The 18,840-nt window shown below is 33.1% G+C and overlaps 1 protein-coding gene across 1 annotated transcript; it reads right to left on the bottom strand.

The window, feature by feature from the left end:
- Window positions 1–4,462: 4,462 nt before the first annotated feature.
- On the bottom strand, window positions 4,463–5,566 carry LOC133300166 (uncharacterized). Its single transcript, XM_061499671.1, has one exon. It carries the CDS (start codon window positions 5,564–5,566, stop codon window positions 4,463–4,465), a length of 1,104 nt encoding a protein of 367 aa, XP_061355655.1.
- Window positions 5,567–18,840: the final 13,274 nt, after the last annotated feature.

The raw sequence follows: 18,840 nt of genomic DNA, 5'->3' as shown, positions 1-18,840 counted from the left end.
ATGGGGGTGCGTCCATTCGAACATGGGACGGCCCGTGGCTGTGGTCGCATGAAAATTTTACAAAACCCACTCACTATAAAAACACAATGTTTGAAAGAGTGGAACAGTTTCTCTTACATAAACTAATTAAGGCGTTGGAATTTGGGACAAAAGATTAAAATACCACGTTTTGACATTTAAATTTTTGAAATCTCATGATTTAGAAATAAATTTTCAAAATGTCACCATTTAAGACCTGCCGTCAACAGCAGCAGATCGTGTTTAACATGTGTCACATCACAATGATCCGTTGCGAGTCCAGGACTTGTTGCGAGTCCCAATAGATTCAACACCAGTTGTTGTTGACAGCGAGTCATTGTGGCATGTGTAACACGCATAGCACTTAAACCTATTTTCCGACTCAACTGATCTCATAAGATGTTGCCATGTGGCACATTTCTTTCCATCCTTCCGCTAATTATAGTTTCGATTTTTTTTTTTTTTTTTGGGTAAAAATTATAGTTTCTATTAATTATGCATTGAGTTGCATTGCAACTTATTCGGATCGTAATTACATGTTTTTGCATAAAGGATTTACCTTCTAATTTCACTCCTCCATTTGATTGTGAGAGTCTATTTTGAATATCATTGCTGAGCCCGACATATGATTCATATGGGTAACATTTGTTTTATAACTTGTTTAGAAGCTTAATAGGTTATTATTCTTAGAATTACTCCATTATTTTTATAGTAAAATTAATTATAAATTTGATAAATCTAAGTGTATATATATCTATACAAGTAAGGCTTTCCAAGCTAATTGTTAACAAAAATAAATTTAGGCTTTGTAATGGAAATGAAAAGTCTCATATTATTTTTTTTGCATTCAAAGAACTACATCACAGTATTTATACATGGAAGCTAAAAGTGTAAAAGACAAGAAATAACAATATTGAATACAACTTAACAGAATACAGCTGACATGGCAGAAATAACAGTATTCTTAACTGACTGCATGTTTCTAACTAACTGCAGCTGACGTGGCAGTTCTCTCTTCATCCTCCAATACCCCCCCACAAGCTGGGCGATGGAGATCATTCATCCCCAGCTTGGACATAGCATGATGAAAAGGGGTAGAAGAGAGTGGCTTTGTAAAAGAATCAGCAAGTTGAGCAGCAGAACTGATAGGAAGGAGGTGAATTAAGCCAGATTGAATCTTGCTACGAGTAACATGGCAATCAATTTCAATGTGTTTAGATCGTTGATGGAAAGTAGGATTATGAGCTAGATAAACAGCTGATTGACTATCACAGTAGACGGAAGCAGGGCGCGACCAAGGTAAATGAAGATCCTGAAATAGAAATTGTAGCCATTGGAGCTCGCAAGAGAGAGATGCAAGAGCTCTGTATTCAGCTTCGGAAGAAGATCTGCTCACTGTGGTCTGTTTCTTGGAGTGCCAGCAAACAAGAGCAGACCCCAAGAAAATGCAGAATCCTGAAGTTGATTTCCGAGTATCAGGGCAATTAGCCCAATTTGAATCAGCAAAAGCCTGAACTTTAAGGTCATTAGTTGCTGGAAAATATAAACCATATCCAGGGGAACCTTTCAGATAACGCAAGATACGTTTGGCAGCAGCCAAATGAAGATCAGTTGGTTGAGATACATACTGGCTTAACTGATGCACAGCAAAGCATATGTCCGGTCTTGTATTGGTCAAGTATAAGAGTCTTCCAATCAATCTACGATAAGGAGAAGGATCAGACAAAATAACCCCTGTGTCGCGTGAAAGTTTGATGGTAGCATCCATAGGAGTAGAGACTGGTTTCCCAGCAGTAAGACCAGAATCCGACAGAAGCTCAAGGGTATATTTCCTTTGATTAAGGATGATGCCACGAGAGGAATGAGAGACCTCAAATCCGAGAAAGTATCGAAGCTGACCAAGGTCTTTAATTTTGAATTTACCATCAAGGAGCTGTTTAACTCTAACAATTTCATTCATATCATTGCCACAAAGAACAATGTCATCCACGTATATTAATAAAACAGTGAATGAATCTTGTTGCTGCAAAATAAAAACCGAATGATCAGCTTGAGTTTGCTGATATCCAAGTGAAAAGAGAAAACCAGACAACTTTTCATGCCATTGCCTGCTAGCTTGGCGCAATCCATATAGAGATTTTTGCAACCTGCATACTTGACCAGGTTTATCAGGGAGAAGACCAGGTGGAGGTACCATGTATACTTCTTCATGAAGGTCACCATGTAGAAACGCGTTGTTGACATCTAATTGATGTAAGAACCACCCTTTTGAAGCTGCAACAGCAAGAAGAATCCGTATAGAATCCAGTTTAGCTACAGGACTGAATGTATCAAAGAAGTCCACACCTTCTACTTGAGTAAAGCCCTTTGCTACGAGTCGTGCTTTGTATCGTTCAATAGAGCCGTCTGACTTGTATTTAATCTTATAAACCCACTTGCAGCCAATAGGTTGTTTTCCCGGAGGAAGATCAACTAATTTCCAAGTATTATTTTGATCCAAAGCATGAATTTCAGACTGCATGGCTTTACACCAATCCTCAGATTTGACAGCTTGATTATATGTGGTTGGTTCAATGTGTGATGAAACAGTATGACAGAAATGTGTATATGATGGTGAGCAATGTGTATATGACAGGTAATTGGACATGGAGTATTTAGGAAGATCAGTAGAAGACATACCTGGGCAAGTACTGATATGCTGAGAGCTGGATGGGTTGTAATAATATTGATCAAGATACTTTGGAGGTGCTTTGGTCCTTGTAGATCGACGAGGTGGTGGCACTGATGTGTCATGAGGTAAAGGTATTGGAATAGGTTCAGGTTGTGAGGCAAGGATAGGTTCAGATATGTGGTTCTGAGTTGGGTTTGGTTCAGATGGTATGTGATTTTGAGCTATATTTGGATTGGATGGCATTTGGTGGATGGTTTGTATATGTGGAAGATAATCATCAAACTCAGGTGTTTGTATATTGGATGATATATCAGAGTTAGTGCTTGTAAAATTGGTTTCGAGAAAAGGAAAATCAGTCTCATAAAATAGCACATTCCTTGACACAAATATCTCACCAGAAATAACATCATATAACAAACTACCTTTCATTCTAGTTCTATGTCCAAGATATACTGTCTTTCTGGCTCGAGGTGAGAACTTTAGTCGATGGTTTTGTAAGGTGGATGCATAAGCCAAACAACCAAACACTTTGAGATGAATTAGAGTAGGAGGTGTGTTATACAATATTTCATAGGGTGTTTTATGGTTGAGGAGAGGTGTACATGTTCGGTTTATCAAGTGGACAGAGTGAGTAATTGCAAAATTCCACAATTGAATTGGGACCTTGGACTGAAATAATAGAGCACGTGCTACATTAAGTATATGTTGATGTTTTCTTTCCACTCTTCCATTCTGTTGAGGGCATTCTACACAACTACGTTGATGTATTATTCCCTTTTGTAAATAAAACTCAGACATTAGAAACTCACTACCATTATCACTTCGAACTGTGCCTATGTGAGTCTGAAACTGATTTTCAACATAGGCAATAAAATGTTGTAAATGTGTTCTAGTCTCACTCTTAGACTTCATTAGGATAATCCAAGTGTATCTTGACATATCATCAACAATTGTAAGGAAATATCTATGACCCTCAATGGATGCAATTGAATATGGACCCCAAATATCAACATGAATCAAATGGAAAATTCTTGAGGATTGAGTTTTACTGTCACAAAATGGCAACTGCCTTTGTTTGGCAAAATGACAGGCATCACATGGGTTGGCACTTACAAGTGGGATAAAAGGAAATTTTAATGACATCTCTCTCATTACAGAATCTGGTATATGTCCTAGTCTTTGGTGCCATAAAACAGAAGCACCCTTATTCAAAGTATAACTACTCATAGCACTATAACCATTTGTTGAATCTGTCTTGCAAGCAGTTGAAGCAGTCTTGCCACTGATCACATACAACCCATCCCTTTGCTCAGCTATACCAATCCTCACCTGGGAGTGTGCTTCCTGAATGTGACACATAGAACCACAAAATTGTAAGGTACAAGGAATAGTGTTTAGGAGTTTTGTGACTGATATTAAGTTCACTCGGAAACAAGGCACATAAAGGACATCATATAAAATGAGTTTAGCAGATAAGGAAATGTTTCCACAATGTGTTGCCACAGCACAATCACCATTAGGCAAATTAATTCGAATAGGCTTAATTTTCTGTAACTGTAACAAATGAGACTGTATATATGTGACATGATCAGTAGCACCAGTATCCAGTATCCACTTCTCATTCGAAATACCTGGTTGCTGCATAAGGCTGGTATTCACGTTTGACACTTGTGTGAAATTCGTGGCATGTGGCATTGAACTTGGAATGGTTGTGTTTCTTTCCAAAAGACTCAGAAGTTGTTGATACTGATCATTAGAAAATGAAATACCAGATTACTCAATTCGTGTGTCCTGAGTTATATTATTTGTGCTGGAATTAACATCATTCCTGGTTTTGAATCCTGGTGGAAATCCATGGACATGAAAGCATGTGTCTATTGTATGATTCGATCTCCCACAATGTGTACACAGTCTGGTGGTAATGCCTCTGCCACCATACATATTAGATGATGAATTTCGTCCACTGTAATTGCCATTTGGACCTCTACCTCTTCCTCTAAAACTAGGAAATGAACCACGACCATTAAAAACTCTTTTATTCATGTTACGATCATCAATAACAGCAAAGGCTTGAGCATTAACAGGATTTGCTGATCGAAATTCTCCTTGAAACTGACGCTCTTGTTGAACTATCATTGCAAAAGCTCGAGTAACATCAGGTAATGGATCAATCAACATGATTTGAGATCTTACCTGTGAGTACTGGTCGTTCAAACCTTTTAGAAACCGAATCATGTGGTCACGTTCTCTATATTCTCTCATCTTCGCATATCCTCCACAAAAGCAACGTGTGCTGCATTTACATACTGGTATTGGTTTAAGGTTATCAAGTTCATCACACAGAGTTTTCAATTCTGTAAAAAACTCAGTAACATTCTTGTCTCCTTGCTGTATTCTATAAATCTCCTCTTGAAGATCAGAGATGCGAAATACATCTGATCTTGAGAACCTTCTCCACAGATCCAACCATACATCTTGAGCATCTTCTATCCAAATGATCGATTGCACGATAGATTGTGATGTTGACTTATGGATCCAAGCTACTACCATGTTGTTGCATCTTTGCCAAGCAAAATAATTCGGATCTGTTTCTAGCGGTGGAATGATGGATCCGTTGATGAATCCAATCTTGTTTTTGGAGAGGAGAGCTACTGTCATTGCTCTGGCCCATGTGTGATAGTTACTGGCATTCAACAATGGCGAAACCAACACTACTGATGGTGATTCATTCGGATGTAAGAAAAACGGATTAGAAGGATTGGTAAGAAAATCAGGTAGTTGATTTTGATGAGATCCAGAAGAGTGTGATCTGGAAAGTTGATGAACTTCAGGGATTTCCTCCTCTGTATGTGCCGTATCAGGATTCTGATTATCCATGGTAAAAAAAAAAACTCCCGTGTTTTCTCTCTTGCTATACCAGAGCTCCAATTTAGAGCTCTGATACCATAATGGAAATGAAAAGTCTCATATTATTTTTTTTGCATTCAAAGAACTACATCACAGTATTTATACATGGAAGCTAAAAGTGTAAAAGACAAGAAATAACAATATTGAATACAACTTAACAGAATACAGCTGACATGGCAGAAATAACAGTATTCTTAACTGACTGCATGTTTCTAACTAACTGCAGCTGACGTGGCAGTTCTCTCTTCATCCTCCAATACTTTGTGCTGATCATGAATCCGGAGTGGGGTCGAGATAATTAAATCGCATCACAAATCTAGAACCAAAAAAACAACTAATATGTGTTAAGTTAGATTATATTGATGGAAACTATGGTGACTTAAATATTTAAATAAATTTTTTTATACGTATTTAAAAAAAATTTGTTACTAAAGGCATTCATTGACCACATTGTTGTTAAACATTTTTAATATTTTTAGTTAAATTTAATATTTATATTTATTACAAGGGAAAAATATTTGTCATTTTAAATGACATAAAGTTATGTCGTTTTAATAGAGAGATAGATACAAATATTTTTTATTTAAAATTTGAATTAAAAAATCACCTACTTTCTCCTCCATGATTTTCATTACTTGTGTCTATCTCTCTCTTAAAATGACATAACTTATATCATTTTAAATGACAAATATCAAACCCTTTATTAGAAATATTACACACATTAACGCACGTACTAATGCATGCGTGCTCAAACATGTGCATGATTTAAACAAAATTATTTGTGATAAAAATTAAAATTAAATCCAATTTTATTTGCTTTTATTTCATGTTTTGAAATAAAATTAATAGTTAATCTTATTAAATAAACTTGTAAAAACTTCATCTGAATGCAATAAATTGAATTTGCTATACTAAACGCGTCAATTGGAAAGAGGGAGCGATAACCATTCCACCATGTATTTCAAAACCTTTTCAAAATGTAAAATGAATAAGTTATCGATCTAACTCTTACTTATTGTCGGCTTATTATACATTGATCTAATATTTATTCTTGAAAATATAAATGAATTCAATTTTATCTTTTATACTTCCAAATGATTGACTAACTAACTAAGAAAAAAATTGGTTTCCTTACTAAAAAAATACCATTTTTTCTCTTAATTATTGTTTTTTCCCGGAAAATTGTTTTTATTATCAATTTCATTGTTATTAAACCCGGTCCATTTATTGACCCGCTGAGGTATTGGGTCACTGATTCAATAACATGACCCGGAAAGTATTTGCAAATCTATAATTTATATTAAAAATATAAATATACTTAAATACCTGTAAAAAAATGATACAAAATTTAAATATTTTAGTATGAAAAATAATAAATCATATATCATTATCCAACAAAAGATCAATCAAACATATAATATTTGTGATACTGGTGTTTCAAGTTCAGTAGATAACATCTCTAACTATAAATCAAATAAAAATTTCATGCATATTACATAACCAAGATAATATTAGTGTTGTAGGTACATAATCTATGCAAGTAAATAAGCTATAGATCACTCAAATATTAAAAAACAAACAAACCAATTGTGTGTGAGAGCAGTGGCGAACCTAAAAAGTTAAACGACGGTGGCGAAAATTTGTATGACTATTATGAAAAGGTAATGTCAATTTTGATTGTAATGATTACGCTATGTATGCAAAAATGCCGTATAGGAATAATCTAATAAAATTACAGAATTATTTTAGACATAAAAAAATTTTGCTATAATTTTTGTAAAGTTTTCGTAAAATGTATTATATTTTTTTGTCTCCGGTAACAGTAATCCAATGTACCAAAAGGAAAAATGTGGGGAGGTTCTGTGGGGATACATCCAAAGTATCTACCAAAAGAAAAAAAATTCTAATATTTAATTTATTTGAATTATCTATATTTCAATCATCTTAAGATAACTTAAAGGAAAGTCTAGAATTAACATAAAGTTAGCGGACTCCATATTTAAACCGAAGACAATAAATTGACTTGGTAAAACAAAAAATAGTAGGCATGCAAAAATAATCAGATCAATGTAGTTTACAGGGCTGATTTAGAAAACTTTGAAGAAAATTACATAAATAAGCATTAACTGGACACACAAAACAACATGAATTTTATAAAAGTTATGTTGTGAGAAAAATGATTGTGCTATGTTATAGAGATTCGTTTTGCGTGCCCGAGTTTTTTTTTTTTATTTTAAAAATTACGAGTTCCACAAAATATTATGTGTGTAAAAAAGTTGTTGTGATCATGTTAAATGATAGATATAAAACCCAAGCAACATATATGTAACTTCAAACTCGAATAGCTACAATTTTTGCTTCGTAGCTTTGGGATCCCCCAAACATAGCTTTGGGATACCTCTTCCTGCTTCAAGTCTCTTTATTCGTGCTTCTAGAAGCTCCATGTCTCTTCCTACCTGCTGCATGTCTTCTTTTGTCTGTTTTATCTATGCTTTAAGAGTGAAGATAATCTTATTACTAAAAAAATTTACTACCAACCTACTATCTCCATAATCACTATTGGATCAATATTTTCTCTCTCTTCAAAAACTTTTCAACATTCTATCTTTTTGATCCAATGGTAATTGTGGAGGTAGTGAGTTGGTAGTGAATATTTTTGGTAGTTAGAATATCTCCCTCCATGCTTTAAATCTTAACTTATTCAAACTGTTATTTTTATGAGTAATATATTTCTCCTTTTACATAATACAAGCAATTTTACTACACAAACATAAAAGTGGTCACATTTATTCTTTTACTTTTCTTTTATTTTAAAAATAGTGGACCTCACAGTTGGTTATCTCTATGACACGACTTAAGAATTTTTCCTTTCACATAATATTTACTTTTATCTATTTTTATATACAGTTATTTTTTTCTCAAATTTTAGGAGGTGGGGGCACCCCTAGTCCCATGTAAGTCCGCCCTTGTGTGAAAGTAAAAAAAGAAAAGTATCAACCAATGAAAACAAACTATTTTTTTAATGAATCAAGCGGTCACGTACTGGATCACACCGATTCTATAATATAACCGATCTAATATAAAAATTGGACCAATTTACATATTTAGTTCACCGATTTTCGAGTAACATTGATCAATTTAGTAGGGAGAGACTTTCCCTCCTTTATATCATTAAAAAAAGAATCAATCCTATCTCTTTGCAGTTATTGCACAAATTAATGTTTACTGGCAAGCTCAATGAACATCTTGCTAAATTGACGATGTATATACATAACCTTCCAAAACTGACTCTTATAAAGAAATAGAATAAAAAGCATATCTTTTTAGGTTAAAAGTTTGTCATTTTAAATGATGTAACTTATGTCATTTTAGTAATTTATAACTATATATCAAGGGTAGTAAATAGTTATAAAAAGAGTGTTATTCTTACAATCTCTTTTCACTCACTACCTCTTACAACTTATTTTTTCACTTTTGATTTCTGTTTATCCAACGATTATGATTTATTGAGTCATATTTATTAATTAAGTATTAATTTTTAATAAATTATAACCGTTTGATTCAGGAAAATCAGCGGTGAAAAATAAGTTGTAAGAGGTTGTAAAACTTTTAGGTTGTAAGAGTAATGTCCCTCTAGTTATATTATTAAAGTTGTACTTTTTCACTTTCCACGTTAGCACAAACAGTCTCTGAAGAGAGTAAAAAAAGTACAACTTTAATATTACAATTATCTACTATCCTTAATATATAGTTATAAATTACTCTCAATTCAACAATTCATAAAATAGACAAAAAAAACTTTAACGTTAAACAAGATGAATGCTGGTTTGTCTATTATAAAGAAATAAAGAAGAAATCATTTCTATAATACATGCACGCATAATCTCCAATTCGAAATTGAGAAAATAGAGGAAAAACAATATTTTTTAAATTTATGTAACAAAAGCAGAAAAAAAAAGATGTGAAGATATTCTTTTTTTTTCCCTTGCCCATATATGTGTTTTTTTAAATGGATGGAGAGCTACAAAAATTTATGAATAAGAATTTATGAGAGAAAAGAAGATTAAGGATTTTGAAATGGAGCCATGGACGAAGAGGTGACACGGGGAAATTGCAGTATAAGGGCACTTCAACAGCGTTTGGAAAAATTTGTCAACAGCGGTCATTAACACCGTACCTTACTACCCGCAAGCGTTTCTAACCATTAAGGGCTACCTGCCATATAAGACAGACCAGCTTAGGAAATAAAATTTCTATAATTTTTTAAAAACGTTTTTAGTATCCAATTCAAAATCAAGTTGGCCTTCACATCCATCTCAATTGAGTCTAAAATTGAAGAAGTCTTATGCTTCATTGTTGATGGATATACACTAGAGAAACACTGAGAGCGAGATAAATTAAGAGAGAGTGAAGCCAAAGGCACCAGCTTTCCTCTTCCAGCGCCTATCGTTTCTCCTGTATAAGATCTTTGGGTATACCTAAACTCTTTTCCATCACTCCATCTTGTTTATGTGAATTAAGCGGAAGAGATTTACAGAAGTGGGCATGACCCTTTTCTTATGAATATTGATTTTATTGAATTTTTTTTTTTTGAAAAAAATAAATTAGGTTTTGATGTGTTTGCATGTGTTCTTTCACCCCTCACTTCTGCTTGCTCTACTTTAATTATTCTTTATCAACTTAATTTGTTGGAGGATTCTTCATATCTAAAGATTTCAATTTTGTTTTTAATTTGTACAAATTGTTGTTTTAAGTGAATTGGTAATTAGTTTTTTATTTGTTAAAAGAAGGAGTAAACTACTCTCATTTGTTTTACATTATATTTTTATTGGCTTCAATATTTCTACAATAAATGTAGAAAAATATCTACATTCGCAACCAAATCGACGTCGTTTTGGGTTGAAAAATTAAAAAATTATAATGAAAAAGACTATTATAACCCTAGAATAAATTATAATTACAAAAATACCTTGATTTCTGCCTCAAAACGACGTCGTTTTGGGTTCAATGTAGTTAAGTTATCTACATTGACGATAGAAAAAGACAACCCATTTTTATTTCACATATCTATTTTTTACGTAAAAAATTCACACCTTTTTTTTTTTTAATATAGGTACATTTTCTGAAACCTATTCCTCACTTATGAGAAGTGTATGTAGATTTTTAAAATATATATATATATATATATATATATATATATATATATATATATATATATATATATATGAAATATGAAAAGTAAAAGGAGATTAATTTTTTTTAATTTGATTAGTTTTAATTTTTTATTTTATATATTTTTTCTAAATTATTCTTAGGTAGTAATTAAGTCAGTAGAAGGGGGTTCAGAATTGAAGGATTAGTTTTGTGTGATTGAGGGTCCATGAGTTTCAAAGTTGGGCAGCCAAGTTATTTGTGAAATCAGGTTCTGGAAGATAGGGGTGAGGAATAGTAAGGATATCCAAAGTCAGGTAGCTAAGGTATCTCTGGAGTCCATTCTTGCTAGAAAAAAGATGAGGAGGAGTGGATCCAAGGGGATGAAACTTACGGAGATTTGAAATTTCAGCGAGGGTGTCAGAGTTCTAAATTCCATTCTTGCTAGAGATCCATTGCATTTGCGAAGTCTAGTGAATGTAAGACAAGAGGTCTGAAGCATTAATTGGAGAAGTGAACCCCATGTTTGGACTTAATGATTAGTGTATAGTTCTGGAGTAAGGGTGTATAAGCTATAAAACTCTCGCTGTTAGTAGGCTTCAATATAGATTCAAACCTATTGTGTGAGCTTATAATAGGCAGGAGTCTTATCTAGTATTTACGGGAGGCTGATTACATGATTTTAATATTACTTTGCACGGTTGTGATTCTTTCCTTTATTTGCTCCAGAGCTAGTTAATTGTAGATAGTTTCACGACTTGTTGATTTACACTTTTTAATTAATAAATAATTTACAGTGATAAATTTTTTGTTATTGTAATTCAATGTTGGGGTTTATTAATCTCATGTTACATGAGATAATATTCTTATGTGAGTGACACAAATATGTGGGGTTCACAATGTAAAAATAAAAAGAAAAAATTAGCATAAAATTCTATGAGTATATGACATAAGATATCTCTCTTATGCAACATGAAAGTATTATTTACCTTCAATGTTTGGTCGTTTTAAAAGAGAGGCTTGTTTTGTATGCGCCATCCATTTTTCGATAGAATACCTTAAACCATTATTGACATCACTTCTGCTAAATTGCCACTTTTGGTACAAATTTGCAAATAATGTTTATAGTTTTAAATAATATTATGATCCTAAATAGTACTTTCTTTTGGCTCTCATGCAGGTTTAGTGATTCTATATTAGGAAAGCCACATTACCTACTTAATTGAGAAGTGAATTTGGAAACAATTAATGGATCATCAAGGTAAGATAACCTCCTCCAACGTACTTTGAACATTTTAAATTTATTATGATCCTGATTTAGGTTATTAATTTAAGGATTTCGCTATTCAACTCATGTCCCTATTGTTACAGGAAGCCGAATCACAGAAGTCAATAGTAATGCAAACATTCAAAACGAAGTCAACAATCATCTGTCAATTGGAACCTCGCAAAGATTGCATGCTTCTTCGAGATACCACATTGCTGGAAGTGAACAAAGGTTCTCAGATAGGCATTTCAGACCAAATATTAATCTCACTGCAGAGAGTGATAACATTAATATTCTTCCAAATAATGGTCGCAGTGTTGGTGTTTCTCTTCATGAATCCACTGGAGGATTGGGATTGAGTATATCTTCTCCAAGTTCCCTCACAACAAGTCTTCAAAGGTTCCCAGATGGGCTTTCTATACCAAATGTTCTTCATTATCAAGGGACTGCTCTCACTATTCCTCAAAGTACTGTAGACTCAAATGCAAGACATGTATGGAACAATCCTTCCGGCAATCCAGGTCTCCATGGAGGAATCTCAACGAGCACGATGCGTCCAGCGTTCAAGAGAAGATCAACTGATGATGCTTCTGGAGAGTTTTTAGTTGGTGAAAGTTCGAGCATGGGAGCTGAAGCTGGAATAGCTAAACGAAGAGTTGCTTCTTCTGATGTCAATGCCAATAACAATGTGAACATATCATCTTTATACAGTGTTCCTGCAAATAGTGACTTGAGAAACTTTGAGGCCGAAATTGGTCACAACGCTCTAACTTCAGATTCTGAGATGCAACACTTAAGAGAATCTCCACAGACCGAAAGCTTTCAAAGTAATATTAATGTGCAGATCACAACTGCTACTACACCACAAGCTTTTATGCATACTAACAGATTCTCAAACGGTTATACAAGTGGTGAACAAGTTCCATTACCCGGCCATGCAACTTTGTTTTTCCAAATTGACCGTCCTCCTTCTGTTAGCTCCTCAGAGACTGTATTTGGTGCAACTTCCTCACAGCAACCATTTGAGTATGCTCCTAATAATGTCGGTTCAGGAAATGCTCCTTTGCAAATTCACCCCTTCTATTTTGGAACTGGAAGTGAAGCTATGGGACCTTCACATAACGACAGAAACATACAAGGACATATCTTGCTTGGCCCTCAACCTCAAATTGAAAGTGGAACTGATAGCTTTGTTGGAAATTTTCCCAACCCTTGTGAACAATATGGTTCTTTCTCTGGTAGTGTTAATGTATCAAATGCTTCTGATCAATTGATTCCCCAGTTTGATCGGTATATACTTCCCATTGAGATGATGTCACCGGAACTTCCTTCTGTAGATCCTTCGGAAATGTTACAACAAATGGAGCTTTCTTTTGGATTTGGTAATTATGGAGCTGAGAACGAGCAAATCTCAGTGGCAATATCTGATATTCAAGCTGATGCCAATTCTGAATCCCTTGCTGCATCAGCCACTCTTGATAGGGCTGAAATGAGTAGCAGGCTGGCGGCTCAGGTATATATATGATTAATTAATACTTGTCTTCTTAGATGTTAATCAAATTCATGTGAATTTATTGTTAACATTCTTTTCGAATAGTCCATTATGATTAATTAGCCATAAATATTCCTTAATAGAAAATTGAGGTATATTTCTTTTCAAATTGAGGTATATTTTTACATAATTATATATGCATTTTCTTACATTCAAATTCCATATCTTATGGCACACGTTAAGCCTTAAATACATCTTGTATTTCTATTAATTTTTTGTTATTAATTGGTAAGAGAGAGATGATGAGGGACATAATTTGCATTATGAATTTAAATGAGAACGTTACATTAGTTAATAATGAATTAAGTGGGACTATATAATTGGTAAGATCCGTAGAATCAATCTTGTAATAAATATTGTTGATTCTTCTTAAAAAAAAAAAATTAACTTAAAATATTGGATTAAGATGTGAAGTTTATTTATTATTGGATTAATTGTTTCCATTTGTATTGCGTTTCCTTGATGCCCGAGATTAGCAACAGAATGAGGTGAACGTTGCACGTAGAGTAAATGTGATATATTTCACTACTAAAAAAAATTAAAAACAAAAAATGTGACATATTTAACAGTGTAGCTACTCATGTTTAGCCTTTTTTTTTTTATAGTAAATTCTTGTTTGAAGGAAGCATTGAATTTGCACTTAATTTCATAGCGAATAAAGAAAACTTCGGTGATGTTACTAGTTTAGAGTGAACTATTTGACCTGAATATTGCTTTGGAAACAATGATTTGAAGTTACAGGGGCAGGGTGTGGCAGAAGACCAAAATGAAGAGGCGAACACGAGACTGAGTGAGGAACAGATCATGGCCTACATTAGGCATGAAAATTTCGAGTCCGTTGGTGAGGAGACTCTAGAAAATAAAGAAGAATGTTGCATTTGTTTGGTAAGTCCCGTTACATTTTGATTTATTTGAGAGTAACCGACGAGGAATTTTGAGAGGTTAATCTCAACACGTGGAACTCTTTTGTAGTTATGGTTGTGAAAACTAATTCCTTTCTTTATCTCATTTCTAGTTAAGGCTATTTCTCTGATCTAAATTGCATTTTTTATCTACTTATTGTCTAATTTCCGTTATTCCTTATTTTTATGGAGATTGTTCACATATTTCTTATAAATCTTTAGGAGGACTTTGTCAATGGAAAAGAAGTTGGGAAGCTGGATTGTATGCACAGGTTTCACGTTAACTGCATCAAACAATGGCTCGTGCAGCACAACGTATGCCCCATTTGCAACCGAATGGCATTAGCTATCGATCAAATTGTTGATCATTAATTCCTGGCTGTAACTTTAAAGACAAAGATTCCAGCTTTGACTTATCAAGTATGGATAAACTTGTTCATGTAGTAAGCAAGTACTTTATGCTTGATGGCAGATGCCCTTGAGCTTCTGCAAGTTTTTTATTTGAGTAAATATTTTTTTTGGTTCTAATAAAAATACGTTCTTCACTTTATTCCTTTATAAAAAGAAATTAGTCTCGAAGTCCCTAACAAATTCAAAGTAGATCCATTTAGTTGAAATCGTGATCCCTCACAAATTCAAGAAAGACTAAAATAGGTTCACTTTGAATTTCATAGGGACCAACCGATTAATTTTTTTTTGTAAGAGACTAAAGTGAGGACCATATTTTTTTGTTAGGGATAAAAAGAGTATTTACTCTCTTTATTTTTTTATTTGAACTGAATGCATATACAGGGACATGTTAGTGGTTTGATGGTTTTTATTAATTTCTTCTTAGCTTAATTATGCGTTGAAATGTACTTCTAGTTTTATTTTCATATATATAGAATTGATGTCGCCTTTATTTTATTAATTTTACTCGCTCTTTTGGTATGGTGCTGGAAAGATACAATTGATGGGGAAAATTCGAAGATAGATAAGTTTGTTCGGACCGGTTAGCATTTAGCTTTTTCATAATAGAAACATTAAAAAGGCTATGATCTTTTATTTATGTAGAGTAACAACAAACGAAAACAATATTGAATAAATTTGTATATTGAATTGATACACGAGTGTATAATATATAGAAATCCTAATAAGCTTAATCCAGACGTAACCCAAATCCTAACGAAATAAGGAAACAAATATTTACAAATAATACAGGTAATATTTCCAACACCTCCCTCAAGTTGGACGGTATAAATCATAAGCATCAAGCTTGTTACATATATACTCTCGAGGATTCTTCAAAGACTTAATAAATATACCTGCTAATTGATCATTAGAGGGTACAAAACTGGTTATAATTTCATCAAGGAGGATCTTCTCTCAAACGAAATGACAATCTATCTTAATATGCTTGGTTCTTCATGAAACACTGGATTAGAAAAATTATGAAGTGTTGCTTGGTTATCATACATGAGAGTTACTAGACCAGTGTCTCCAAACTTGAGCTCTCTAAGAAGTTACTTAAGTCAGATGAGCTCGCAAGTAGTAGTAGCCATGGAGCGATACTCTGCTTCAGCACTTGATTTGATAGCTACATTCTACTTCTTACTTTTCCAGGAAATCAAGTTGCCTCTAACGAAGACACAATATCTAATAGTAGATCTCTTATCAGTAGGACACCCAACCCAATCGGCATCAGAGTATCTGACAACTTTAGCTTGACTTTTATCTTAATACTTGTGGCCTTTTATTGGACATGCCTTGATATACTTAAGGATACGAATGACAACATTCCAGTATTCTTGACATGGAGAATTAAGAAACTGACTTAGCACACTAACTACAAATGAAATGTCAGGTCGAGTGACTGTGAGGTAGTTCAGTTTTTCAACAAATCTTCTATATCTTTCATGATCCGAAAAAGGCTCTCTCTGATTTGATATAAGCTTGACACTTGGATCCATAGGGGTATCAACAGACTTAGAGTTTAATAAAGTAGTTTCTCTAAGAATATCCAGAGCATATTTGCTTTGAGATATCAGAACTCTATGTTTAGATTGTGCCACCTCAATTCCCAAAAAATATTAAAGTTTTCCAAATTCTTTGATTTGAAAATGATAATATAAATATTGATTGAACTGAGTAATCCCTTGATTTTCACTACATATTGGCCATATATAGTTATTGAGAAGGATTCTATGCTTTGAGGTCAAGTTGGGATTGCAGGTTAAGCAATATACGTTATCTTCATTCATTGTTCTTTTACTTAATGAATTTGAGTTTGAAATGAGTGGTCAAATTCATATCAGAACTATATTTCTTTCCGAAGCTTCAGAATTTTTAAAGAGTTACTATTTTGTCTCTTGTGCTCAGTATAAGAGATTATGCAAGTTGAAGAGGAAGTGTAGCAGCCAGAGATCATGTAATTATTATGTCCAACGTTAGAAATATAAATATGAAATTTACGTGCGTTCACTAAATAATTTATACTTTTGAAAGATGTGGTTCCCGATAGGACGATACAATAGCAGAATCTCAGTGTCTAGTATTCAGAAGTTATTCCATGGGGCACTCCCATAAAATTTATAAATGTTCCTTCTCACATGTAAAGGGCAAAAAAGAAAAACAGGATAAAATGATAAAAATTTTTTTTGATTGTGAGTAGGACCAGGACAAAATTATATGGGCCGGGATCGTATAAATTTTTTTCCTAATATTCGATTCTCTCTTCTTTTGGAAAGTATTTCTTGTGTTAGAAGATAATTTTTTGTTTTTGGAAATTAAAAAAAAAGTAATTATCTTCTAACACAAAAAATATTTTTCAAATGAACAAAGAATTATTATTACAACATAAATCATTATATGTGTATTATTATTCCACCATCTAATTTATGTGAGCCGTTATACTTACTATTGAAAAGTTTTACAACTCTTACTATTAAATTAATCATCATAGATTTTGCTAATCTAACGATTATAATTTATTAGAAATTAATAATTAATTAATAAGTGTATTCAATAAATTATAACTGTTAAATTGATGAAAATTAACGGTAATTAATTAAATATTAAGAGCTGTAAAAAATTTAAGTAGTAAGTATAACTTTTTCCTTAATTTATATGGGATCTTCTTCCATGAGTTTCTCTCGTATCTTACCCCATGTTTATCCTTTACACTTCCAAATGATTTACTAACTACATGAGAAAAATGTTGCTTTCCTTGCTAGAAAATATACCCTTTTTTCTTTTAATTATTGTTTTTAATATCAAATTACTATAAGAGACTTTCCCTCCTTTATATCATTAAAAAATAATCAATCCTATCTCTTTGCAATTATTGCAAAAATTATTATTTACTGGTTGCTAAACTGACAACGTATATACATAACCTTCCAAAAATGACTAGATAGACAAAGGAGCTGAATGGTGAACAAAATAAATGTTGGTCTGACTATTGTAAATAAATACAATAATTAAAAGCATATCTTTTTAATACATTCATAACCTTCAATTCATTAATCCAGTAAATATACAAAAAAGAAAAGAAAAGATATGACCATTATAAAGAAGTAAAAAGGAAATCATTTCTTTAATAAATGCATGCATAATCTTCAATTCAAAATTGAAAATATAGGAAAAAACATATTTTTTAAATTCATGTAACAAATGCTGAAAACAAAAGAATGTTAAGGTTTTCTTCTTCCTTTTTTCCCCTTGCCGATATATGATTTTTTTTTTTAATGGATGGAGAGATACAAAAATTTATGAAAAATAATTTATGAGGGAAAAAAAAAACAAGGATTTTGAATGGAGCCATGGACAAAGAGGTGACACGGGGAAATTAGAGTATAAGAGCACTTCAACCGCGTTTGGAACAATTTGTCAACATCCGTCACTGACACCTTACTAATGCAAGCGTTTCTAACCATTAAGAGTTGCCATATAAGACAGACCAGCTTAGGACACAATTTTATAATTTTTTAAAACAGCATATTGTATCCAATTCAAAATCTTGGTTGGCCTAGACAACCATCTCAATTGAGTCTTAAATTGAAGCAGTCTCATTCTTCATTGTTGATGGATATACACTAGAGAAACTCCAAGAACGAGATAAGAGTGAGAGAAGCCAAAGCCACCAACTTTCCTTGCCCAGCGCGTACTACCGTTTCTCATGTTTATAGATCTTTTGGGTAAAACTTCTTTTCGATCTCTCAATCTTGTTTATAAGCGGAAGAGAATTACAGTAGTTGTGTGTATGTCCCTTTTCTTACGTTTTTGTTTTTGTTTTTAATTGGGTTTCGATGTGTTTGCATGTGTTATTTCTCCCCTCACTCACTCTACTTTCATTATTCTTTATCAACTTAATTTGTTGGAGGATTCTTCATAT

Source organism: Gastrolobium bilobum, unplaced genomic scaffold (genome assembly GCF_033153095.1).
Source record: "Gastrolobium bilobum isolate Gb01-03AN ecotype WA unplaced genomic scaffold, APGP_CSIRO_Gbil_v1 utg4366, whole genome shotgun sequence".
NCBI lineage: Eukaryota > Viridiplantae > Streptophyta > Magnoliopsida > Fabales > Fabaceae > Gastrolobium > Gastrolobium bilobum.
Note: the sequence above shows the minus strand (reverse complement) of the source record. Positions and strands in the feature narration are given on the sequence as shown.

Excerpts from the sequence above, each read along its gene's own strand:
- LOC133300166 (XM_061499671.1), bottom strand. The coding sequence starts at position 5,566 with ATGGATAATCAGAATCCTGATACGGCACATACAGAGGAGGAAATCCCT.